This window comes from Thunnus maccoyii, chromosome 3, assembly GCF_910596095.1.
Source record: "Thunnus maccoyii chromosome 3, fThuMac1.1, whole genome shotgun sequence".
In the NCBI taxonomy this organism is placed as follows: Eukaryota; Metazoa; Chordata; class Actinopteri; order Scombriformes; family Scombridae; genus Thunnus; species Thunnus maccoyii.
The window spans coordinates 12,102,677-12,129,275 of record NC_056535.1 but is presented as its reverse complement, the minus strand read 5'-3'; the positions used below and the strand labels follow the sequence as shown (position 1 = coordinate 12,129,275).

Here is a 26,599-nt window from a genome sequence, read left to right as displayed (position 1 = left end):
AGTGGTGTGTTGCTAAGCTACAGTGTTTCTCTCGTTCTGTGTGTGTGTGTGTGTGTGTGTGTGTGTATTATCTTTTGAGGTCACACAAGTGAAATGAGAGTTTAAAGTGTGCCATATCAGTAAATCTGTTGTTCAATGTTATGTACACCCAATAAGCCAGAATTATTCTTTATTGAATAATTTTTTGAAAGTTTTTGACATATGTGGTATGTGTGGTAATTTAAAGCAATCTGTAAAGTAAAACTGTAAAGTTTACAGTGCTGTGAAATAATACATTTATCTACATCTGTCATTATGATTCAGGTGACAAGCGAGTGGTGAAGCTTTATCTGAAATCCAAAGAGACGGGCAAGAAGTTTGCCAGCGTCGACTTTGTCTTCTACAACTGCAGCGTCCACCAGTCGTAAGTTACGATTGAATTATTTGATGATCCTTTGATAATTTGTGTTTGTCTTGTTTTAGTTTTTCCCTTCTTGCTCTTTTGAGAGATGGTCTCTCTGTCCAAACTCCCCATGGGCTGTCTCATGTTATGAGATACAGTTAGACACACACACACACACACAAATATCCTAACCCCCTTCGACGTCCACAGGAGGCTTACGTTACTGTTGCAGTGAAAAATCGAACGTGCTGTATATGAGGAACGATTGGGATATGAGATGGTAATTCTAGTCTTATTATCGTAATCCACGACACACACTAATGATACTTCAATGATTAATTCATTACACAATGGTCCGCAATACTGCCTCCCAATCATACACTCTAACCTCATTTATAACCTCTTCCCCACTTGATAAAACAAATATTTCCAGCTTTTTTGAGCGCTCAGATAATCCGTCTGGTACTTATTTACACAAGACAGACAAAGGCAAATACCGTCAAACGGTGAATGAAATCTTTGTGCCATTTCTGATGTCTCCTTCACACTCCAGATGCCCTCAGCTTTTCTGCCCAATCGCAGTTCACTGCCTCTCCTAATCCACCTTCTGCTGAAAATCTCCACCACCCATAGAGCCACACGCCTAGGTCAGTCCTACCCTGAGCCCGATGCACCCTGCCAGGGTAAAAGAATCCTCCCAAGTCCTCCACCCCGCCCCACACGATACCCCTCCCTCCTGTCCATCCATGGCTGATCCAGGGGAGGCTAAAACGTCTGCTGGGGTATTAGCCTCGGGGCAGCAGATGGCTCGGAGGCCCCTGGGGTACCGCAGGGCTCCATCCTGGCTTCCCTCTGGATGTTAGATGAGCCTCCTTCGAGGATTGTCCGCAAACACACACACACGTACACACACGCACGTAGACATGCACAGCCACACCTCTCCCTGCTCTGTCACTTACAGCTCATTGAAGCCTTAAACGCCTCTGACACCTAATCCGGTACCGTGAACTTTAACCCAGCTCCCCCGTTTCCCTGCCCTCATACACAAATCCCCTGCCGCAACAACGACGATTAGCTCAGCTGGTTAAGGGTGTGGTGGTTTACAATGTCAACTCACGGTTAATTCATCTCCCATAAGGACCCCGTGATGTTTGCTCTAACTCTCTGTGCCTTTTCACTGTTGAGGGTCCAAGATGCAAATCTTTTGAGTACAAATTGCCTCATGTTCAAATAGAAAACACACAATTAAAAGAAAGGCATTGACTCATCATGGATCCATTGAAATGTTGAGTCAAATTAAAGATTACAATATATCTCCTAATATGGAAGTGAGCTCAAGCCAATTGTAAGAATCGCACGAGAAGTGACGCAGACAAGAGAGTCACCCATTCGAGGATATTACACCAATGAACTGATTAAATCCGATCCAGGGCCGATCTCATATAGCCTCCGAGTGATGTAATGGACGCTTTTAATGAAGTTACAGATATGGCATGTTGCATCTTCGGGCAGCGACTCTGATGGCGAAGAGAGATGCTGAGATAAGAATTCCATTTGGAGCTGACACTCTGGCCCGCATACCCGCGGTGCCCCCCAGGCGTCAGTGTGTGGTGTCTGATGAGATCAGTCTGGTAATGTTATTGGCGTAATGACTTCGGGCCCACACGGCCACATGCAAGTCTCTGTTTTCAGAATGCTTGGTCATTCTTTACAGAGCCGAGTCTTTCTCTAATGGGCTTAGACTCAAAATACTGCTGGCTTTTACAGGGTGAGAGACACAGATGTTCTCGAAAACACACAGAAGCACGTTTCCAAGCAGAAGCAATATTCCGCCACTACATGTATTATTGCATTCAGTTCTCCCGACAGCGCCCGACATTGGAATTGCCCTATCTTGTTTCTTAATAGTTTACACTCACACACCGTCACCCAACCTCTATCCCAAAAAACACACACCCCTCCTGCTTATTTACTCAACTGATTACGTCAAGGCCCTTGCCTTTTCAAAAATGCCATAAATTTGCATAGTGATATTAATCTAATTAGATTTCCCACTGTTTCAGTTTAAGGGTTGCCGAGATTGAAATAGAAAATCACCCACAGCCATGATTGCTCCTTAATTAAATATTTCCATAAGCTTTCTCTCATTCCGCAGCCCTCCATTTATTAAAGATTGGGAGGATAGTCTGGCAATGAATTGGGGTTTGAATGTCTGTGTTACGCCGTATGAAGCACCTATGCACCTATTCTCGCTATGGTTAATGTGGCTTGGATAGTCACCGGGTCATTTGATGTGTGATTGAGGGTGCTCATGAGAGAAAAAAGTGCATTGAATGCCATAGAGAATGTCACAGTTTTTTTGATAGAGAAGAATGTAAAAAGTGTGGATCCAAGGAAAACAGAGAAAATGAATGCAGAGCTTTGAAAGAACTACACAGTGAATTTTAAGCATTTTGTTTTCCTAGTGCTGCCACAATTTCTGACCCTACGATACACATTCAGAACGCACTCTTTTACCGTAAACTAAACACTCAGACATTCATCAATAAAATTATTTGTGTGAATATTTGGCCCTCGGTGTTTTATCAACCTCCCTGAATTTTAAAGGGATCCCGTAATGATAGGACAGACTATTGTAGAAGACCATTAAATTATTCACCTCCACTCCTTTTGAAATGAATAGTAGCCAATAAATAACTCATTTTGCCAAGTGCAGGAGTGTCAAACGCACCTCAGGATTATAGCGGATTATATTTAGCACTCCAAACTGACCGAGGAGGGGGGAGAGGAGGAAATCACAGCCTATTGTGTCAGGCCTGAAAAAACACTACTGCTCTAAAGCTAGCGTAGCTCGATTAGCATCTGAATATGAACGGATTAAATTAGCATTATGAGCGTGGCCATACGGGGAGCGTGTCTGCAGCCACTCAAAGCCTCTGAGTGGCTATGGATGATGGCGAGTGACGGGAAGGGGGAATAAGGAGATACTGGGGGGTCTGAAAAAATTAGCCCACCCCTGGACAAGAGAGAAAAAATTATTGAACGTCCCCATGTGGCCCTGGGTGGGCTTTTCCTTAAAAGGGTTTGCACCCAGGCTAAAAGAGAGGTTTTGAGATCCTAAGGCGGCTCGTGACAGGGGGCCCTGGTTACTTCAAGGAACCAAAGAATGAGCAGTAGGGGGTTGTCAGACAGGGCCTAATGCTGGCCTTGGGTGGCACACATAATGCCACCTTCTTCTATTTCAAAGGGCATAATCATAAAAGTCACAGAAAGTTAGCAGTGGTTACCTGCTGATATTTTGCTCGTTATTTCAAAGTCACTGGTACACTAACAAGGTTGATTTGACATGAGTAAAAGATTAAAGTCAGATATTATCGGGGCTTAGCGACAGATGTGTTGACGGGTGTTTGGATGTGAACTACTAACTATACATTGTGCTGTTGCTGCTCGGTTCTGGTTACCTGCTGTGTTAAGTTGGTGTTGTACTGTATTTTGATGAGCGCTAATCCACTGGTGGGCCCCCAGCGAAAAAAAACTCTTTGACATTCAAAGAAGTGATTGTTGCCAAGCTAAAAAAAAAAAAATACCAGTAAGCCACACAATGAACTTGGCTAAATTGCCTTGTGTTCATTTGTCTTGCATAAGTAACATCATTTGCTCTTTTGTTCTGTGTTGCTCTTCTGTTTCTCACCAGCTCACTTGGGACAAAACATTGATCTAAAACCCCAGATCTTTGAATCTGTGCTACAGTGACCAGATGTCCCAGTTTGTCCGGCATTGTCCTGGTTTTAGGCTGGATGTCCCGAGTCCCGACAAATATCTGTAAAACACTAAAATGTCCCAGTTTTCAACATTCATTTCCAAATTGTCCCGGTTTTCATCACTTTTAAAATAATAATTATAATAATATGTTTTCAGGCTTACATAAATGTTTATCATGTTCTATCCAGCTCATTATTACCTAACCAAATATAAAAACATAAACACTGCACCACGCGTCTGAATTCAACACTTATTTGTCTGTATGTGTGTCAGTCAATCAATGTGTCATTGTCAAGACTGTTGCTAGACTATGACGCTTGCGGCTCTTTCTGACAGAACCTGTCAGTATGCTAACGGTTAGCCATCATGCCGAAAGAAAGTCAGTCTTTTCTAAAGAGCTCCAGGCATACTCCTTCTTTTGTAAAGTACCCGGCAATGAAAATGCTGCGTTCTGCACACACTGCAAGAGTACATTTTCGGTTGCACATGGTAAAATCCGATATAAAAGATCATATTAAGACAGCCAAACATTAGCAGTGGTTTCCCTGAGAGCTAAGAACTCCAAAAAAGAAACTCTAACTAAGAAGAAAGACTGCAAAGCGTAAAGTACCCGGAAATATTCTTCAAGGTAACTTTCTTTCTCGGTTTTTGTTATTAACAAGATGCAATTGTGATTTAATGTTTTGATGTTTTAATCTTTGTGAACACGCGAACAGCTTGTGGCATAGTGGCACAAGAGATTAGCAAGAGATTAGTACCTTGTTTTGTTAAAAAAAAAAAAAAGGCGCTGTCCATGGTGTTGAAAGGTGTGCTCGGTAGGTGTGCAAAGAGCTGAAATAATTGTCCCCCTTCCTGATGAAAACGCCTATGGTGCATGCACAAGCGCATATGTGTGCATGAACGTGCAGTACACATAAGGGTCCCAGTTTCAAGGTTTGAAAAATATGGCCACCCTAATCTATGCACTGTATGCTAAGCTAACCTAGCGTAGCCTAATCGCTTTCCCTCCATTTGTTGGCAACATTGACAAATCTCCTATTTGCTCTTGTGTGGTATTAAGAGGCCTGTTATTTCCTTAGCCACACATCCCTCATTCTAAATGGACAGCTTCTCTCAGCACAATGCTAAATTGGTCAATTAAAGCAGCAGTGGGATTGAATTAAGCTCCAGCCTCTGATCTCGCTCAGAAGGAGGGGTCTGGGCTGGAAACGATCGCTTAAAGTGTGCACCTAACAAACGAGCGGCCCTAATTGATCCAAATGAATCCACGTCAGGGTTTGATGGATTCGTATATGTGCTCCATCTCAGAGCTCTAGAGTTAAAGCCCTCATTTTTCATGCGGATGAGGGGAAGGGTAACTGGCATTTTACACAGGGTTAAAACACACTTGAGAGCTTGTTGGGAGTGTGCTCATAGCAGTTCAGACAGATGCGCAAATTCACACCTGGCAAATGTGTTTGAATACAAATCAGGCTGCATGTTGAGCATCTATATGCACTCTTTTATTGTTATGGATCTAGACTTGCTTAACTTGACTGCATTAAATGTCATATTTTATTATATTTCCAATAAAGCATATGCACGCACAACCCATGAATGCTAAATGAGTCACACGAAAAGAATTCTGAAACTGAACTACATGTTGAAGACAAAAGGCTTTACTAAGCTTTGTAATGAAATGAAACCATTTTATTTGTGTACTCATAATGGCTACATTAGATAATGCTACATGCATAAATGAGATACAGAGTAGCGTCTCTCGGGGGCTGAGAGGGGACCAATAATATGAAGCAGTGTTGATAAACTGTTCACTTGAAACTGTCTGGCTCTCCTCTATGGGTCCCCTTAGATGTGTACACACACACACACACACACTGCCCAACTTCCAACCTAATGTTTCCTCCCTCTCCCATGAGGCTCCCACGCAGAGCCCCACAGGCTACACCCCCCCCCTTTCTATTTTCTCTCTCCCACGATACCTGGCGTCTCCACCTCTCTCAGGGAAATCCACCTGCTTTTGATCTCTCTCTCTCTCTCTCTTTCTCCCGTCTTTTTCTTTCAGCCTGTCTATCTGCACCTCGCCTCTGCTAAAGCAGGTGAATTTAAAATGGTGGAGCACTCTTAGCCCCGCGGATGAAAGAGAGCTTTAGACAAAGAACAGGGGGGAGAGCTTTTTAAAATGAGACGGCAGCGAATGAAAGGGATGGATAGATAGAGAGAGAGAGAGAGAGAGAGAGAGGCAGAGATGGAGGGACAGAAAGAAAGGCTCAGGCTTGAATGGATGGAGAGAATGATACAGCAGGGGTATAGAAAGAGGGAAAAGAGGTAAAATATATGCAGAGAGTAGGCCGATTGTGAGGGAGATCATTGAACAGTTAGAAGAGGGTGGGGAGTGATGAATGAGGGATGTGAGGGGGAGAAAGAGGTTAAGACAGTTGATAGATAGGATGGAAGATGAGGGGGATGAAAGGTTAGAGGATTCCAGACAGGGTGGGAAAAAGTCCAAATTTGACAGTGGATGATAAATAGACATCAGGATAGCATCCTGATTCAAAGACAGGAAATTTGAGAAAAAATTAATAGTTAAGTTAAAAAAGAAAAAAAAGACAAATAATACAGTAGCTTACATAATAGCATTCAGTATATCCTGTGTTATGCTGTACCACAGTCAGTACAGTGCTCAGTCCGATTATCACATTAAGTATAAGATGTTACAAAGTCGTTTTGTTTTTTTTTGTCCCTGGTAAATTTTACAAAATCACACCACCTCATTCTGTCCTGTTTTTGCCGTCACTCTGCTTTGTCAAATGAATGCAGTAAGATAAATAATTTAGACTCAAGTCAGAAAAGCTTCCTAACCGTCACCTCTCATCTCTCTCTCTGTTCCAGCTGCCTCTCCTGTGTAAACGGCTCCTTCCCGTGCCACTGGTGCAAGTACCGCCACATGTGTACCCAGAACGCCAATGACTGCTCGTTCCAGGAGGGACGTGTCAACGTTTCTGAGGTAAGATTCATGCTGCTGATTCATACGTATTACTGTCGTTTTTACAGCCATAATACAATCCTATGTGTTTTCCTCTTGACACAAGTGTGAAAAGTCCAAAATACAGCCTGAGAGATGTAGCTTTCTTGCTTCTTGCTCTATATATTTGAGAAAACGTACCATAGCTCCCCATCATATAACCACATTTTTTTATACATACACTGACTGTAGCTCTGATCATATAGTGAAAGCTTGATGTTCTCCCACATGCAAGTACAAATTATAGCAACATTTTGGCACAAATTGTATTCGGCTGCGCACACACCTTTACCCTCACACCTTCTGTGGCTTTCGCCTCGGGGGTTTCCTCACATCACCCTGCTGTGTGTGTCTGCTGTCTGCATGTGTAATAGTGGCTCTTGGCACAGTGACAACAGCTTGTGTACTGTGCAGCAATAATTTTGTCGTGACCCATAAGGCCATAAGCAGGCCGGGATGAATGACTACCCATAGAAATACTGCCTTGTTCTTACATAGCCAAATGCTGCATTAGCATAAAAGCTAATATCAATCGTGCCGAGTGGCGGCTACAGCGGGTGACATGCAAGGCATAAAAAGTGTTTGTCAACTGCTGGAGTGTATACAAGGATATTAGTGATAGACACACAGCCATGTTGTGTTTTCACTGTGGTGTTCTCATATATTATGAGATATATGTATCTCATATATAAATATATATTGTGGCTTTCTTGCATATATTAACAGGCACAGAAAAATCCATTCAATGGACTTAGGGATGTAAATCCACTGCACTCCCAAGTGACTGACAGTCATGCCTGTGCTTTATCTGATTGACGCCACACACACAAATGCACACACAAATACACACACTATCTCCTTATGTTTGTGGCCTGACTCTCCCTGTTATCTCTATGCAGATTAAAGCCTCCCTTGTTCACCGGCCTTTATTAATTGGTCAACCTTTATCCAATTACTTTCCCCTTTATCTCTTCCCTCAACCGGCGCCGCGTAGAATCCCAAACATGAGCATGCTGAACCACAGCCTCGGTGCTTGTCCAAAACAACACACGGGCCCAGCCTTCACGGCTCACGGAACTAACGTTAGCGGATTAGTGCGCCCATCTGCAAGACATGGGGAGAGCGCTGGCTAGCACACTCTGAGCTGAGAGAGGCCAGAGGGGCAACGGATGGATAAACAGGAAAGGCCTGCAGTGATGAAAGGAAAAACAGAAAAGCAGGATGCAGAGCACAAGTAAACATATAAACTGGAAAGGAGAGGAGGTCGTATGAATACCAGACGAGGCAAAGCATGTATCAGAGTAAAGTCTACATCTGTCCACAAATGTTAAATACAACTTCAGGGTTGATAAGATGATATAATTTCCAGAAATATCTCCTGGTTTACAGCATAGTTGTCCAGAGAATATGTAAAAAGACATTTCGGTGCAATGTGTTTCAAGGTAGAAGCTTGGTACAAACCACGATGGGCAAGAACAAAGAGAGACAGCATGTCAAAGGGAAAGAGACAATTGGATGGAGAGGGAGATGAGGAGATTGAGAGAGTGGAAGAGTGAAGGAGGCAGCAGGAAAGAAGGGATAGACAGACCGGCTGACAGTGGCATGTGGACAGAGAGACCTCTTCTGTCACCTCGTCTGCCCAAGAAACCACCGACCACATGCTCCACTAGAGATCTATCATCTGCACTGTCACACACACACACACACACACACCATAGACACACAGCTACGATACTTTGTGTCTTTCTTGCACAAAAGTGTAAACATTCTGACAGTGACACACACACACACACACACACACACACACACACACACACACAGAGTCATTCATCATCGTTCTCCTAGCTGCCATATCCATTAGTTGCGCTCTCAATGCCCCAACAAGTACAGCTCTTCCTTTAGGCTAGACTTATCCTTCTCTTCTCCAGGGCCCATTTCTCTCTCTCTCTCTTTCTCTAATACATCCCTCCTCACTTTGATGCTCATTCACTTCATCTTTCCCTCTTTTTCTTCACCTTCCTTCCTCTTGATTGTGGATTATATATTGTTAAAGAAAGGAGAAAGCTCTTCCCTAACACCACCTGTTTTTGCCTCTTTAGCTGCTGGTGTAGTGGGAATGGGTTGGCATGCCATCAGAGATATATGGCCTCGTTCAGACTGCCAGCCCAAATCCGTTTTTTGGCATATCCAGATTGTATCCAGATTGATTTTTAGAAAGTACAGATGTGTCTCAGTCCAGACGCTCTAACTGCTTAAATCGGATTTCAGAGTGTCTTTTGCGTCACTTGCAACGCAACACACAACGATGACTTCAAATCCAGAGTGACGGAAGTGCATCGGAGCGGCTGATGAATCCATGCTGCTACTAGCAGAGCAATATGGAGGACAACACAGAGAGCAACAGTCAGGCAGACGCTGAAATAAATTGTCTGCTGGCACTTTTGGGGGATAGCGGATCTCAATTTCTCATGCCTCCCTGTTGGAAACCTGCGTCACCAATGTACGTGGTTACTGACGCCTACGTCGTTACCACAGTAACCCGTGCAGATAGGTTGGTGATGTCTGGACACACGCATCCCATCTGATCACTTGTAAATAACAGTGCGGGCAGTCTGTCTTAAAGATCTGATTTGAGAAACAAATCTGATTTGTCTGCAGCCTGTATGTTTGCACATATGCTTGCACCTTTAATTTAGACCTCAGATGATCCTTTTTTTTCCCCCCATGCTGTAGCTTAAACCTGAATACAAATAGTAGTGATTAACATAATAGTAAAATCTGCTCACATGGCAGACATTTCACTCAGGCTCTCTCTCCTGCACATATGAAGAAGTAGACAGGATTGGGTAAGACTCATCATCAGACTGCGATCAAAGGCTGGATAGAAGTTTTCACACAGGGTTGAGAGGTGGCCGTTCCCTACGTCTGACTCTGTGTGGTCTGAGTGGTGTTGCACAGACTAGACAGTAAGGCGAAGCGGGAATATAGGAGCAGCCAGTCAGACTTACAACAAGATAAACATTTAACAGTTGGACATCATTTCTTTCTCTCTGTCGCTCACTCACTAGTTCTAAATTTCTCTCTTATTCAAGTGTTTCCCTCTCATCTCTTCAGTATCGGAACATTGTGTTACCGTGGCAACCTAGAGGCTCGGTGTGTTGCTGATGAGGACTTTTTCTCTCCACCCCCCCCCCCCTCCTTTTTATTTTATGTTCTCCTTCTCACACAACCAGCCCTATCTCATCCATCTTTAATTTGTCCAACCAAATTATATGTATAGAACACTTCTTTGAGATTGTCAAGCAAAAAAGAAACAATGCAGAAATACAAAGAAAAAAGAATTTGACAAAAAACGTATTGAACAAACCAACCAAGGAGTCAAAGTGTTTGTGTTTGTTTTTTTGTGAACAGACTGTGTCATGAGAGGGGAGAAATGAGGGGGGGGAAGGTAATGGATAGACAGAGTTAGTGGGGAGGAAATAAATATAATGAGTGACATTTCCAAATCAAATATGCATGAATCAACAATGCCTTCAATGGCACAACAAACTAATTCTTAAATTAAGGAGCGACCGGGCGGAAAATTGCAGGAGAGGAGTAAGAGTTACTTTATTATAAAACAAAAAAAAAAATCAGGAGAGAGTGGAAGGCGTGGAGAAGAATAGGAAGGAAGGTCTCCTCGCTCTATTATTCCTTTTACTCTCAGCTGACAATTTTTTCGCCCTCTTCCACAGTCTCCTTTCCTTTTTAACGAACTCGATTGCCATTTTCTCCATCTACTTTTCTCTTTTTCTTTCTTCTCCTCCCCTTTCTCCTTCCACACCCCTGGAGAGAAAGTGCTATTCTGAGCCAAAGCCTTGATAAGTGCCAGGCAAGGTTCAGGGTGGTTGGGCTCCGCTATGTTAAGACATGCTTACGTGTTTGTTTTGCTGCAAAGCAAAGCTCAGTCTCACTCGAGCAATCAAGGCAGCGGTTAACTTGATTGAGAATTGTGGGTATGGTGCTGCTTTTCTTTTTTTCTTCTAAATTGTTTGACTGTTGCCTTTTCCCTTCATGCATTCTCTCCTTTCTTTTCCTGTCATTATAAATTTTAGATTTTCATACAACAGAAAGGTTATATTCTTTTTCTTGTGTATCCCAATGTAGTTGTTTGCTTTGGGTTTAGGTCCAAACTGAAGAAAATCTAAGAGTGATGGGCAGCACATACGACATATTAACATTCCTTGTGTTTCTTCCAGACGTGGTTAAGCGGTTTTGCATTTCTGTCCAAACTCTACTTTCTGTCAGGATGTAACCATTATAATCATTATGCTGTTTTGCACTTCATTTTAAATGTAATGTATTTTTAAATGTATACAGTATATTTTTGCTACATATATATTCAGTCACATTAGCGTCTCTGTCACTGCGCTCCTCTACATTTATTTTTGAAGTGTCCTCCACATCTGGAATGTGTAGCTCCAGCGATGAATTTTTTCACTCTTTTATAAATTCAACACCTTCCGCTCCTCCTCGTTCTGTCCCCTCTCTGCACGGATGCACACCGGATTAAGCGGTGTCACCGTCATTTTCATCTTTCTACTCCACCTCGTACCATTTCCTCCTCCTTAACACACTTAAAGATGCATATAGACTAAAGGCGCTCAGTACAGACGTATCAAGCCAGAACTGAAGTTTTGCTGGTAGATATTTCCACATTCATACACACTGAAGCTCTCCTGTCTGTTGCCAATTACTCAAATGTATTGTTAGTGTATGACACACTGTCCCTAGACACTGCGTTAACAAGAGAGGCTCCATATAGGCTGCTCTCAGAACAAAGCATAACACTACACATGAACACATTTTCTCAAGCTCTGCTTCTCTCTCACACACCCTTAACCCAGCGTGTACACTTATAGCACACAGCCTGCCTACACATTCTTAAACAGTCATGGAAACACATGCTTACTATCCTTCTGTCTGCCTCTCTCTCTCACTCACACACACACACACACACATAGACACACTCTATGGCTGACAGGGTTATTTGTGATGGAGGTGTGAAGGCCTTGGACCGTGACATTCTGGCATTCTGTGTTTACCTGGCTGGTACTCAGACACTGAGCAGAACACACACACACTCCAGAGAAGGACATCCCACAGATTGTAGGCCAAGGCCGCTTGAGGGGCCTCGCTGTGTGCATGGATATATATGTGTGTGTTTGTCCATACTGCTGTAGCTTGTGTGTGTGTGACTGTCACTGGTTCTTATCAGGACAAAGCACAACCAGCAGCTCAGGGCTGCAGGGGGCATGTGGGTGAGGGAGAGGGGTAGAGTGGGCGGGCGGTTAAATAATATCCACCCTTTCCTTTTTTCCCTCTTTCCTTCTCTCCCTCCTGGTGTCTTATCTGTTCGTAATATCTGTCCTCACTGTTCATCATCATCCTTTATTATTTCTCCCCTCTCTTCCCACGCAGTGCCTTCACCCAAATCATATTTCAGCCAGTGTCACTCGCCCTTTTCTGCCCACTGTCACGATCCATTTTTTTTCTGCTCATCTTTCCTTTGCACCATCCTTCCTTCTTTCAACTGCCTTCTTTCCCTCCCTCGCTTCATCTATCATCATACACAACTTGCCTTTTTAATCACCATGTTTGCTATTCTCTCCATGAGTCCATTTATTTCCTCTCTCCACCGAAGCGCATCATGTAGCTGCTAGCTGGTCTCGCGTAAACACACCCACGCATGTGTGTTTCTATCTAATATTAAGAGGAGACATGCCTAAGCCATATTTAATAAAATATAAACAATGTTTGGAAGAGGGAGAAAAAACATTATATGAAGAAAATGGGTGGAGGTGGGATGTAATATCCCCCCCCTCATGCTCCTACATGCAGTTCTCCAAAACAATCCAGTTCATGTATTTCAGCGCGGACACACCAAAGACGGACATACCGTAGGTGCTGTAATTGAGACCAGATGTAAACAAAGAGAAGAAAGGAAGGAAAAAAAAGTAAAGAAAGAAACTAAGACAAGGGCAGGGAGGCAAGTAGAGAAACTCTGGCAGTAACAAGCGGCAGATTACATTCAGAGTGACGCAAGTTATTTTCCAAATACTCTCCATGGTTGGAGGGAAGGGAGGGAAAGAGATTGAGAGAGGGAACATGGGGAACGGCGAGAGGAAGTGGAGGCGACAGGGTGAAGTAACCACATGCTCTCTCTGCCAGATGGATCCTAGTCGGACCGTGACGGCCAGTGTTTAACCCTTGGTTTGGTTTGGTAGCGGTATACCTCCTTTAGCTTTTAAAACCGCTTCTGACAACCCTCCATCCCTCTCCCCCTCTTTTTTTTTGTGAAATTTCTCAGGAGACTTCTCAGACACTTGTCCAAGAGTCAATAATCGCATTTCCACCACTGTATCAGGTGTTTTGGCAAACTCTCTTGTACATCCCTCTAATTTGTTAATAGAGAACAGTGCGGTGGATTGAGGAAGTGTAAGCGTTTTTTGAGTACTGGTAATGTAATTCAGCCCCACAGTCATGTTATACCTCTCTGTTTGTGTGTGTGTGTGTGTGTGTTTGTGTACTTTCTGCACAATCAGGGAAAGAAAAAAGCAGGAGAGATTTGGATCTTGTCCCTGGATGCTGTTGTTATGTGCGCTCACACGCAGATGTGTTCATAGGCAAACACACACACACACACACATGCAACGGGCTGTCACATATGCATGCAGATGTTTCATCTCTCCTTCTCTCTGCGGCTATTTTTAGCCACATTGTCCCACAGCTCATCTTTTCTTTTTCCTCTCCTCCGGCCCTTCCTTATGGTTTTTCAGCAGCTCTGGCTAAATTTCCCCTCACTTATTCTCGAAGACTGTACAACCTCTCGCACTGCGCATCAATCCCGCACCAACAGAAGGCAGGGATGGCGGGTCGTCTCGGCTGGTAGACACTGTGGAGAGACCAGCCTGTCATACCCTAAGAAGTATGCTTAGTAGACAACTACACAAGGACAGCAGAGTTATATTTATGGAAAAAGGTGGAGTCTACTAAATGCAGCTCGCTTTAAGTGTTACATTTATGCAGATTTGAAGGACACTTTCTCGGTCTAATTGGTTGAAAAGTGTTAATCCTGATATGACATTGAGAACATTTTTAACGCAGTCAGTTGAGCTCAGCACGGGCAAACTCAAGTGTTAGGTGTAGCATTGCTGCTAGGTTATTCTCTCCTTGATGTAATCCTCTGCCACCCAGCAAGGCCCACTGATGCAGCGAGTATCACCCCAGCTATGCCAACATGCTGGCTGCAGCAATGAATACGAGATCAGCGAGAGCTTAATGAAGAGCAAATGTGAGGAAAGATTCACACGAACGCGCGTACACAGACACACACAGAGTAATATGACAACGCGATAGATGCACAGGGGTTTGGAGGCCATGCATGAGTGTGTTTCAGTGTTTTGTGTCTGTGCGAGTGTATGTCTATGTGTCAGTCACAGGTCCCGGCGGTTTAATTATTCAGACTGTATTAAATCTTCATTTCCGCAGCCCTCACAGTCAGCCTGCCTAATGGTGAACACAGATGAATATTGCATTTTTACCGTCAACCCTTGTGTGTGTCAGAGAGAGGGGAAAGGGATAAATGCAGAGTCACAGAGAGAAAGAGACGACGGTAGTTGAAGGCAGATGAACAACACGGCAAAGTAAGCTGAAGGAAAAACAAACTGAAAAGTACAGGGAGAACAGAGAAAGAGAGAGTGTGATTGAGGTGTAGAGAAAGGGAGGAGGGGGGGGATCCTGTAGCGAGCTGTCCAATCTCACAAGAGCAGCTCTCTGTCGTTTTTTTTATTCCAACCTCCATTTAACTGACACATTTTGCACTACCATGGAAACCCAAGATGGTCAGTGATCCACTTCCTACATGTACAAGCTTTGGTAACATAGAGATGGACTCTGGTGCCAGTGGAGCATCTCTTGGATACAGAAGAAAACTGATTTCTTCATTAATTTTCTTTACGTTTAGCCTATTTGCCTCCTAGTGGCTGGTAGCAGGCGGTGCCGACGCTGTTTTTTTTTTTTTTTTAAGAAGCACTGACCACTCAACAGTTAAGTAGGTAAAAGATGAAATAAGAAAAATGCCATGAATTGTATGGTTTCATCTGAAAATAGGCCTAGCTGTAATTATATGTTTTTTTCCTGGTGTTGCATTACAGTATATTACTCATACAACCCCAGCATCTTAACATATGTTTTGTTGCTCTAGTGCAAATGAAGCACTATGTTCTCATCAGAGTGGGATAGATTGTGGAACCGATCATTGTTTGTGGTCTGCAGAAACGGAAACTTCTGTGGTTGTTTGTTTTTTTTAGTGGCACAAATCATTGTGTTACAGGGCTTTGCTCGTCTGGTTTCTGTGCTTTTTTTCGATTCTTGATGACCAATCTCTCTAACACTGGGGGGGACGAATGAAAATTTAAATGGTGTCAACGTGGATGAGAAGACTTAATCCCTAAGAAAAAGTGCATACTAAACATGAGTTGAGATCATTTTGATTTGTATGTCCACTTTTAGATAAAAGAATTCTCATTTTTAGTCTATCCTAGTGCTGAAATATGGAGCTGTCTGCAGAGAAGAGCCATAGGTAGCAGACAGGAGAGCGTATCTGCCTCTGAAATCAAGGTTTGTCTTTGAAAAACTGAAAAGCACAAGGTTTGATCGCTGCTGACATATCTGGGTTAGAATGATAACGGGGTGCCAGGCGTTCCTCTCCCCCTCCAACCCCCCTTTCTCTCTGCTGTATGAAAATCCATAAGGAGAGAAAAAAAAAAAAAGAAAAGACCCTCTCTGAAAAAATATTCACACATTCCTGCTTTTTATTGTTTTATGGCACACTGTGTCGTCTATGTCGAGGGGATAAACCGTGTAGGTTTGGCAGCTTGCTTGTAAGTCAAGGATAAGGGATTAAGAGATGAAATCAACATGTATGTGCGCCTGGGTGGTGCATCAAAGCGCATAGTGTGAAAGTGTATATATGTGTGTGTGTGTATGTATGTATAAGAGGAACATATATGTAGGTAGATGCAGTCAAGCTCATGCTCTGTGAGACTTTGATAATCCACGCTGAATAACATTCATGTCACACGTTTTCCCTGCATCTCACTTTAATTCAAACTCTGTTTCTATGCTCCCTCATTCCTCTGCACTCACTCAGTTTTCCCATTTACTCCTGATATCTCTCTCTCTCTCTCTCTCTCTCTCTCTCTCTCTCTCTCTCTCTCTCTCTCTCTCTCAATCTCTTCTTCCCTGCATCACTACTCCGCTAGGAAACGAAGGGCGTGGGCGGACAATCTCACAGTCCCTTTCAAGGTTCAAAGTCCCTTTTCTTCCTCCGCTTCCTTCGCTCCTGCACTCTTCTACATGTTGCTGCCTTATTAAGTTGTTCCACTCTCTCTCTCTCTCTCTCTCTCTCCCTCACCCTCTCTCTCTCTCACTCTCTCACTCTCTCTCTCTCTCCCTCCCTCCCTCCTTCCCCCACAGTAAGTGTCTAGTTGGTCACAGAACATCTTTCTGGTTTTCTGCCTGCTAATGAGCCTGCCTCAACTTAGCGTGCACATACACACACACACACACACTTTCTCTCACACACACATACATGCTTTCATGTACGTACCACACCGTGCAGCTCGTGTAGATACTCACTTTTAATAAAGACACACACTTGCATACTGTTTAGTGACTCTATAATATGCGTATAATCGCTTGTGGATTTTAGCCTATATTTTACGTTGACACATGCCTACATATGCTCCTTCTAAACTCTATTACCAGTGATTTAATGGAAAGGGTTTTTTTTTTTTTTGTCTTGCTCCTCTCATCCCTGTGGCTCGTACGAGTCCCAAGGAAGTACAAACACACACGCACACACACACACATACACACTCAAACAAACACATGGCTTCTGGCCAGCTGGTACATAGAAGATGAGGGAAGTAGGGAATATGCGGTCCTAGCTTTGACATTATGATGCATGACATGTCATGACATGGTTTATACTAATTAAGGAATGATTTGGAATCAGACTTGCGTTAATGATATGGTTGGAAATGTTAGCACAATAAAGATGTCACAATCATAATAAATGTTATGTCTCCTAAAAGCTGTTTGTATAATCTAGAGACCAGGATTATATTGTCAAAATAGTTTACGGTTAAAAAAAAACAGTTAAATATTGGCAACAAGAAACATTCAAATAAAACAAGTGAAGGGTGGTATACATCTAAAAATTCTTGGTTTTGTACTATGAAAACATTTCTGCCTGTCTCTGGAATATTTTTCCATGGATGTTAGTCTGTTAAGTGGCACACTACTCGGTATGTTTTTACACTTCCTTTACAAAAGGAACAAATAACTAATGAAAGCAAAATTAGCATCACTCCTTTTTTGTTTGTGTTTTTGTTTTTTTGGGTGCCATCTGCCCAATACTAACAGAAATAAGTCAATTTTGCCATAAAAGTGATTGTTGTTGATTAGATTTTTTTTTTTATTGAGAAGAATTTGAGATAATTATTGTTATGGTTTTATTTCCTGGTGTTATACATTATGTCATCGGAAGAGCATGGCAGCCATTATCCCCACTGGGGTTTCACAGTCAAAATGCATGCATACACCCTGACATGTACTCGGGATGAAAGCGTTCACCAAACGCCACATATTATGATATAATATTAATGCGTAGTGAAGCAGGTGTAGATGGGACATCTTTAGTATCAAGGTTGCAGACGACTCTTTGGTTTCCTACGTGAGACCTCAGTCACAAAGCCTGGGGGGGCATGTCGACAGGCGGTGGGGGAGCATTCAACACTCTACATATACCCCTTTGTCAGATCCCTGCGTGCACACACACACACACACACACACACACACACACACACACACACACACACACTGTCCCTCTTATTTGTACCAGTGTGCCCCCCTCGCTCCTCTGTGGCCATCCATGCCATCTCATCTCTCCCCCGGGCTCCCCATATCGCTTTACTTCATTATTTAGCGTGTTATTTTTTCTCCTCCCTGATCTATAGTCCCCACATCACAGAGGCGGCTAATTAATTATGGATGGACTTGAGGGGGGGTGGGGGGGGGGGGAGGATGAGGGGACTTTAAAAAAAAAAAAAAAAAAAACGACCAGACACCCGCCTCATTACATATGCGCAGTGTTTTTGGAGCTTTATTAATTTATATCTTGTCAGGCTACGCCAAAGCCTTCAGAACTCTTTTGGCTTTTTAATACATTTATTTATTTATATAGAATCCAGCTCTTGCTTTCGTCTTGATCCTCCCTACCCCCCACTCTCCCTCCGCCCCATCCCATCTATGTCTCGATTTTAATCTCTCACCTTCTACATATCTGCATGCGCACACACAGATGCACACGTGCCTGCCGACTGTCTCATTATCTGCTCTTGGCGGATGTTAAAAGGTGTTTTGCTCACCTGCGAGTGGAGATTATCTCATCCGCCCGCTGAGCACTTGTTTTATTAATTTTTTTTTTTTTTTTCTATACTTTTTTCATTCGGTTTGGAACGAGGTGGCTGATGGTACACATCAGAGCGCATAGAAAATGAAAGAAGGAATATTTTAGAACTGGCTTGACCTAGAACGACAGCTGCTCATATAGGAGAAAGCTTGTGGCAACGCTCAATCAAAACTGACATCTGGGCGTCGGCGGTGAGATGTTATAAAATTGAGGTCAAGCATTGTATGATTATAAGAATAAGATTGTTAAGAGTGATGGTCTTGCCTGAAGGATGACTTATTTTTTGTGTCTTAAACCTACCGAACTATGAAAATACAACAAATTAGGGTGTAAAATATGTATTAGCTGCAACTATAATCAGAGAATAGCAATTTCCTCTTATTCTGCATGCAGGGAAATTTTCAGTGAAATAATATATACAATACATCTTAATAATCTACATAATTATTTATGCCTTTACTGTTAACGAATGGGAACTGCAGCACTAGCCTTAGGCAGCAAAGCTAACAGCGGCCTTTGAGGGAAAACAAACACGAAGAGGTAAAGAAAGCCCTCCGGCTACTTGGCTTTGAACAGAAGTTGGAGACTTGGACGTCAGCCATCATAAATACACACTTTGTAACATATACAAATATACACACTCTTAGCCCAACCTAATCAGGGTGGGAGAGTTTATTTGACAGGTAATGGTAGATGTTTGTTTACCCAACTTTTCATCGACTGTGCATTCACAAACAAAGAAATAAATATTTTGAAAAAGGCAGTTTTCTGCTACGGTATGTCAGGATGCAAAGAGAGCGATCAAAATCTCAAAACAGAGCAGATGTTTTGTGCCGTATTTTGGTGCGGAGAAACCATCTGTGGCAAGCATTCCTTCACACATCTTTTCCACTTCAGGTGCATATGTAACTTTACAATAAATGACTCGTTACAGTTACGATGAAGCGAAGCTTTTAATGATGCACAGTGGCGTCCTGTGCAAAAAGAGATCCGGTTTTGGAGCGTTTGTGCATAGAAAAAAGTCACCATTAGGTGTCTGTCAACCTCGTGGCATCAGTTCACCCAATACCTGCAACTTTGCAACTTGGTCCGAGGCATTCATGGCACACACACACTCTCCTAAATGCAAATACAGTATGTACGCTGGCACATGCACTTGCACACATATATTCACAAACCCACTTTTTTTTTTTTTTTTTTTTTTAAGCTACACACACACACAGACCACTTTCACTTCCTCCTCCGTTGGTCCTCCTGAAATCAAGCGGATGGAGTGTCACATCTGGCCTAGAAAAACCACAGCATCCGTCTTCACAGATGAAATGAAAGTCGAGAAGTCAGGAAAAAAGGGGGGAAAAAGGGAGAAAAAAGATCTTTTCCAGCTTCAAAGGATCCCCCTGGTGAAATATTGTTTCAATGTACTCTGCACTTTGTAGCCCTAATGCCGGCTTTGAACTGTTTTGGCACCTGTCACAAATACTGATGAAATAGTTTCTCTCTGCAGAACACTTTTCCCCTTATCCCTCTCCCTTTACCTCAGTATTCTCTTTTTCCTCCCTCCTACCTTCATCTCTTTCTTAAACCTCATTATTCAGTACTTTCTCCCCCCCACACTTTGTTAAAAAAACAAAAGCCTTTCCATTCAGTCTGGGATGCAGTATGATCTTATATTTGGGAAACCAGCAGCTTCGCACAATGTGATTTCTGAACTCTTACAACATATCACACATGAACTATCCCAGCGCTGGTTCACTTGCTATTGGGTTGCATTACCATTATAGTCAGACTTTAAAGTCTTTGATGTGAAGTTCTGCAAGATTAATTTTATATAGTGGCAGGCCACTAGCGCACCTCATTCTTAAGTTATTCTCTTACATACTACCTAGATAACCTATTTTCTATTTCCCAGTATGGTAACTGCAAAGAGCTTGAACACTGCTCTTAAAAATCTGACTTATGAGACAACTATACTGTATTTAATCCTTTATTTTTGGATTTTATTCTGGGCTGTACCTTGAGATGACAATAGAGAGGACTGAGTCAAGTAAAGGGTTAGCATAAGGAAAGATGACTGCCAGAGAAAACGACAAGCAGACAGCTGAGCTGACATAAAGTCAATAGACAGATGAATAAAACATTGGTTAGCTGCAGCTTGCGCTAGAGGCTATGTTAGCTTCTAACACACTGGCTTCTACGAGTTAGCTTTAGCAGCAGGATGCTGAAACCCTCCTCTTTTTTTTTTTTTTTTCTTTTTTTTTTTTAGTCGTGGCACCTCGGACGATGCAAGCCCACAGCTTTTGACACGAGCATCCTTTTTACTGAGACAGGACTTCAAAAGCCGCTAGTGCGAATCAATCTCTACTTTGTTCTCTGTCTCCTTCTCTCCGTGTCTCTCTCTCTATCTCTGGCCCCCTCCATCAATTTCCAAGCGTTGTCTGAGGCTCCAGGCAGTTAATTAAGTAGGATGTTGTCGGGGGGGTGGGGGGTGGGGGGCTTGGATACGTGGTGTGGATGAAACTTTGACTGTAGGATAGGGGGGAATGGATGGATGAAGAGACAGAAAAGGTACAGAGGGATCCAGGCATCCTCTCTTCTCCTCACTCTTTTGCTTCTTCTGCTTCTCTGTCTTATGTATTTTCTTTTGACTTTCTATATCTTTTTCCTCTCCTCACATCAGCAGCTGTCTGACGTTCCCGTTTCACTTTGCTCCGTTCCCAATTAAATTCGCTTCTCTCTCTGCTTCTCCTTCCTCTCTTCCCTTTTACTTTCTCTCACATCCTTTTCACTTCCCTCCTCTCTCTCTCTCTCTCTCTCTATCTCTCCCCTCCTTTTACTCCTCCACCTCCTTCTCCTCTCCTCTTCCTTCCTCCCTTCCACCATCCCATACCTCACTCCCTCCATCTGAGAGCCGTCCATTTTGCCTCCTTCTTCCCTCTATCCCCTCCCCTCACCGACCTCCCTCCCAGCTGATTATACATCAGTTCTCCTGTAGCCCGCTTCTTCCTATAGTATTCCCCTCTCTCATTATGTGTTGTGCATGTGTTTGTGTGTGATCAGACACACAAGGCCAGGGCTAAGCAGGCTAATGAACAAACTCCGGCATTGTGTTCAGGCCCCGGGGACGCGCTGTAGCTTCTAATGTACAACAGCTCAGAGTAGAGGAGGGGAAAGAAAAATTCACTGCCGGGGAGCCAGCTATCTGCTTAAAGGAAAAGAGGGAATGTAGCGATAGGTGTGCAGTGAATATTTTACAAGGATCTGGTCGATATTCCCCTCTCCTAAACTCTTCTGGCTGGTCATATCTACAACACTGTCAACTTCAAGTTCCTCTACAATCTCGCTACATAGAGTTTAACATTTTATTTGACTAGTCGAAGGATAAAGTTTTTTGTTTTTTTTTCCAGATTGCAGATTTTTTTACAATTCAGATTAAATACCTTGATGAAATATGTATTTAGGGATTTTTCTATGAATGATTGATCTAAGTATTTAAACTAAATCCATTGTTTCAAAGTCTCATTTCGCCTGCATGAAAAAGCCTAACTGTAGCTTCAGTTTCAATTAGCTTCTCACTACATTTGCTTTATGCCTGCCACATGTCTCTTATTATGTGAGTCACTAAACAGTGTCCTCAGGTTGTAAAATGTGTGATTTGTCAGCAGCGATGTGGTTTGTTATCCTTTTGGCTCAAACACAGGGTGGGTTAGTTCCACCCAAGCTTTTAACTCATATTGTATAAGATCTGTCACCCACCCCCTGCTCTTTTTCTTATTTTTCTCTCTCATTCCCCGCGTTGACGAGATCTGTATCGCTGCCAAATCATGGCATGAACGCTGTAATGACTTAATTTCTTCCAGCAAATGCACACATGCATATCTAGGAAACATTACATACCGAGTGCACTGTCCTGTCTCGTTTCAAGTTCAGTAAAGTCAGCACATACAAGCATAGACTCACATTAATGCAACCACACATAAGAAACATATCTGTCCATACGCATCTATTCAAAGACACACACACATACACACACACACACACACACCCTCTTTGGTTGTGTAGTTCAGTGGTGTGAGCCAGTGGATGGGCTGTTTCCAGATGATCTAAACAAGACTGTCAGCTCTGGCCAATATCAGTGACTAATGTACGTGCACAGACACACACACACAGAAAACACAAAGTTCACAAGCTTATTACTCCACTCCACACATGGACATAATACACCGGGGTTTTCTTGCCATAACAATGCAGCTCTGTTGTGATGAGAATAGTTTTATTGGGTAGATAATCTTTTATGAACTGTATGAACAGCTCTCTTGCTCAAGTGTTGTCGTGCTACATTTAAATCTGGTGCAAGGCCAGTGGGAGTGTTGCACAAGCCATAACACATGTGAATAGTGCATCACAGCACAGCTCTTTAGGCCGAGTGTCTGGCACGAAGTCAAATATGTAACCCACGGCTTGCTCGCTTTTTTAAAAAACCTTACTCTTGTCAACAAACAAGTGACTTATTTCATCACCTTTTCTCTTATCTTACTGCCGTTCGCAGCTTGTTCTTCATATTATATAGAGCAATCTCACAAAGTTGAGTAACTCTTTTCTTTTTTTTTTCTCTCTACCTCTGCAGGACTGCCCGCAGATCCTGCCCTCAACACAGATCTACATCCCCGTCGGAGTGACCAAGCCGATCACCTTAGCCGCCAAGAACCTGCCGCAGCCCCAGTCAGGACAGAGGAATTACGAGTGCGTCTTCCACATCCAGGGGGAGACCCACAGTGTTCCCGCCCTGCGTTTCAACAGCACCTCCATCCAGTGCCAGAAAACAGCTGTGAGTAAGATGTAAAAAATGTGGAATTTTGGATATGAGGAGGAAAAAGAGAGAAACCCAAATTGGATGGGTGACATGTTGTTTACAGATAACATGATTTAGATACAGTTAGAGACTTGGATGATATTGATTTGTTACTGCTTTGTGTATCAAGAGGATTCAAAGATGCTGATAGTTGGATAAGGAGAAAGTGATGGATGCCATTTTTATTAAATAAATGTGTTTTCTATTTTTCTTGTTAGCATAGTTGTGAATAAAACCAGAACCGATACTAAACAGACTGAAACACAGATGATACTTTGAATTTTCTTTAGGCTTTAGCAGAGTAATTTAGCATTATTACTCTTGACCTAATCAATGCTACTAGGTAACTAAATAATGATCGCAGTGAGGACATTGACTCTGTCAGGGTTTAAATAATGGCCTCCTACATCTAATGACCACTTTGGACACTAACATGCTCATTGTCCTGATAGATCACCATGCACTACTTGGACACGGGCTTGGTCACAATCTAGATAAATGACCCAATGCTGCATCTCCCACATTGAACTGATAGTTAGCAAATAAATATTGACATCAAGAGTTCACTCAGACATAATTCGAATTGAGACGCGCTTATAATAAGGCTTCACTACAGGGGGGGAGTTTTCCCAGAGCATACTGGTCTAAATTATAACGGATTATCGTGTTTTTTGTGACACTTTTAAATCATCGGTGGAGTGTGACGCTGCAGTGGCCAGCCATCAAAGTTTTGTTCTATGCTTCCATGACTTTGAATGTGTTTGTGGCTTTTTGGCTGGTAGGGATGCATGTTAGGTGCCAGATTGAAGTGTTCTCAAGGATGCTTTTTACATAAGCTTCTTTTTTTAATTTAATTTTAATTAATTTAATTTAATTAATTTTTAATTACATTTTCATACAATTACTTTCTTCTTTTCTCAGCTGTATATAGCATTTGTACACATTATATAGCTATATACATATATGTGTGTGTGTATATATAAATATATATATCTCCTCACATTGCATATTTCTTTTCTTGAAGACAATCAAAATTGGTGTCAGTGGGCCAGGTTACCATTGGTTTGTGAGAGCTGGGGGCAGGAGGTGGGGCAGGGAGGCAGCTGCCTGCAGGTGCAGCATGACTGATTCAGCAATTCAGGACTGTGAAGACCTTATAACATTGTATCTTATAATTTTTAATGTTCCCATTACTTACAATCCTGGTACTAGAGGCTGGAGAAGAGAGACGGGGAGCAGAAATGAACAGTTTGCTCATAGATTATGTATATTGTTATGTGGATTATGAGGAGCGTAAATAAATAATGAAACCAAAATGAGTGGGATAAGTAAGAGTGCTTTCTTCAGCTGTTCCAAAGTTTTTTAACTTCAACAAAAACAATAGGAATCTGGATAAAGAAAAGTGACGGTAACCTTATTGTTCTTATGTTTAACACAAAATCCCCGTGGAACAGAAGGATCAGAACTAAAAAAAAAAAAAGCAGCTATTAAGACTACAGCTAACTAACATTAGCAATAGTATGGTGGGACCTAGTTCCTAGCCACTAAAAGCAAGCAGCAAAGTGCACAGTCTAGATTAAATTTGATTGTGCTCTCAATGTGCTTAGATAAAAACAAGAATAAAATAAGTTATGAAGTATTAGTCATTCAGGCTCCTGCCTAACACAAATACATGAAGTCAAACAGCTCCTCATGGTAAAATAGCCATCTGAATTACACACAAATTAAATTCAGCAGGAATGTTAATAGTCTCCTATTAGAGTAGCTACTAATGAGGTAGATATAATGAAAAATAATAATAATAAAAGTAACAGCCATAAGGTTATGACTTGTGGCTTTGTGAGGGAGAGAGATATGTTAATGTGTTAGATATGTTCAATTAAGTATGAAGCACAATTTACCCCTATAATTATGTTTAATGCAGCAGGTGAAATTTTAATAGAAAATAAACAGGAAATAACAATGTGTTAACAATATGTAAAAAATATAATAGCTCATCATAATCATCAGTTCTTACTGTTATTGTCAATGCAGGTGAGGATACACTCAGTCTTCAGACTCTGTAGATGGGATAACTATCTTTTGAACACACTCCATGGCCTTTCTGGGATCTAGAAACCATTGTCCTTGTCTTTGTGTTAGATCTGGAGTCTGGCTTGGTAGAGTAGACCATCTCCATCATAGTTTATTTTGGCGATGATCACCCGTGGCTTCTCCCGGTTACCAAATCACCTGGTGTACGCTGCCTCGTGGTTCTTGTAGGCCATGAAGCACTACCACTGTATTTATATTTTTGGAGCTTTTCCACCATTCAGGTCGATTCTATGTACATAATTCAACTTTTGGTGTCTTTATGATGGCCTCAGTGAACTTTTAGGCTGGTCTTCATATAAAAATAGCTGTTTTGATAAGAAAATATTGTCAATTCTGTCGATCCTCCATACCTTGCTCACTAGCAACCCCTTTACAGAAGTTTCTAATGAGAATTTGTGTGTGTGTGTGTGTGTGTGTGTAGAGGATTTACAGGTAGGCACAGGTATTTGTGCATGTGGTCCATGGCTGTTCTGTGTGTTGAAATATGGTTTTGTGTGTATGTGTGTGTGTGTGTGTGTGTACGCATGTGTTTGTGAGGCTTTAAACTAGTGTGACAGATAAGAGGTAGCTAGCGTTGCGCTTCACTGAGGCTGAAAATGTGAAGAGGAAGTCTGTCTCTGAACCTAGTTGAGAGCGGATTGATCATGTTTACACCTCGACTCTATACCTCTCTCTTTCCCTTCCTCTCTCTGCCTGTAGAGCTCATCTTTCTCTCTCCCTCCCAACCCTGCTTCCCTCCCTCCCTCCGTCTGTCTGTCATACTTTCTTCTTTCTGCCATTCCCTACTTTCCTCACTGCCTCTTCCTCGTCTCTCAAACACTACTGCTTACCCCCATCCCTGTCTATTTCTATCTCAACATAAAATGTAATGCAACAATGCTGAGATTAGATGTGAGCTGGTGCTGTTAATTTTGTGTAAATTGCGGTTGTTGCAACTGTCATCACAACATGTTGTACATAGAGTCAAATATT

General features: G+C 42.4%; 1 protein-coding gene across 4 annotated transcripts in view; it reads left to right on the top strand.

Moving 5' to 3' along the window:
• The window catches only part of LOC121893940 (plexin-A1-like), a 191,984-nt gene that overhangs the window by 109,771 nt on the left and 55,614 nt on the right, over positions 1-26,599 (top strand). For all 4 annotated transcript variants that reach the window (XM_042406145.1, XM_042406142.1, XM_042406143.1 and 1 more), the window contains exons 8-10: positions 304-403; positions 7,034-7,148; positions 23,309-23,509. In XM_042406145.1, the coding sequence (XP_042262079.1) occupies positions 304-403; positions 7,034-7,148; positions 23,309-23,509 (416 nt within the window). The remainder of the gene's footprint in view (positions 1-303; positions 404-7,033; positions 7,149-23,308; positions 23,510-26,599) is intronic.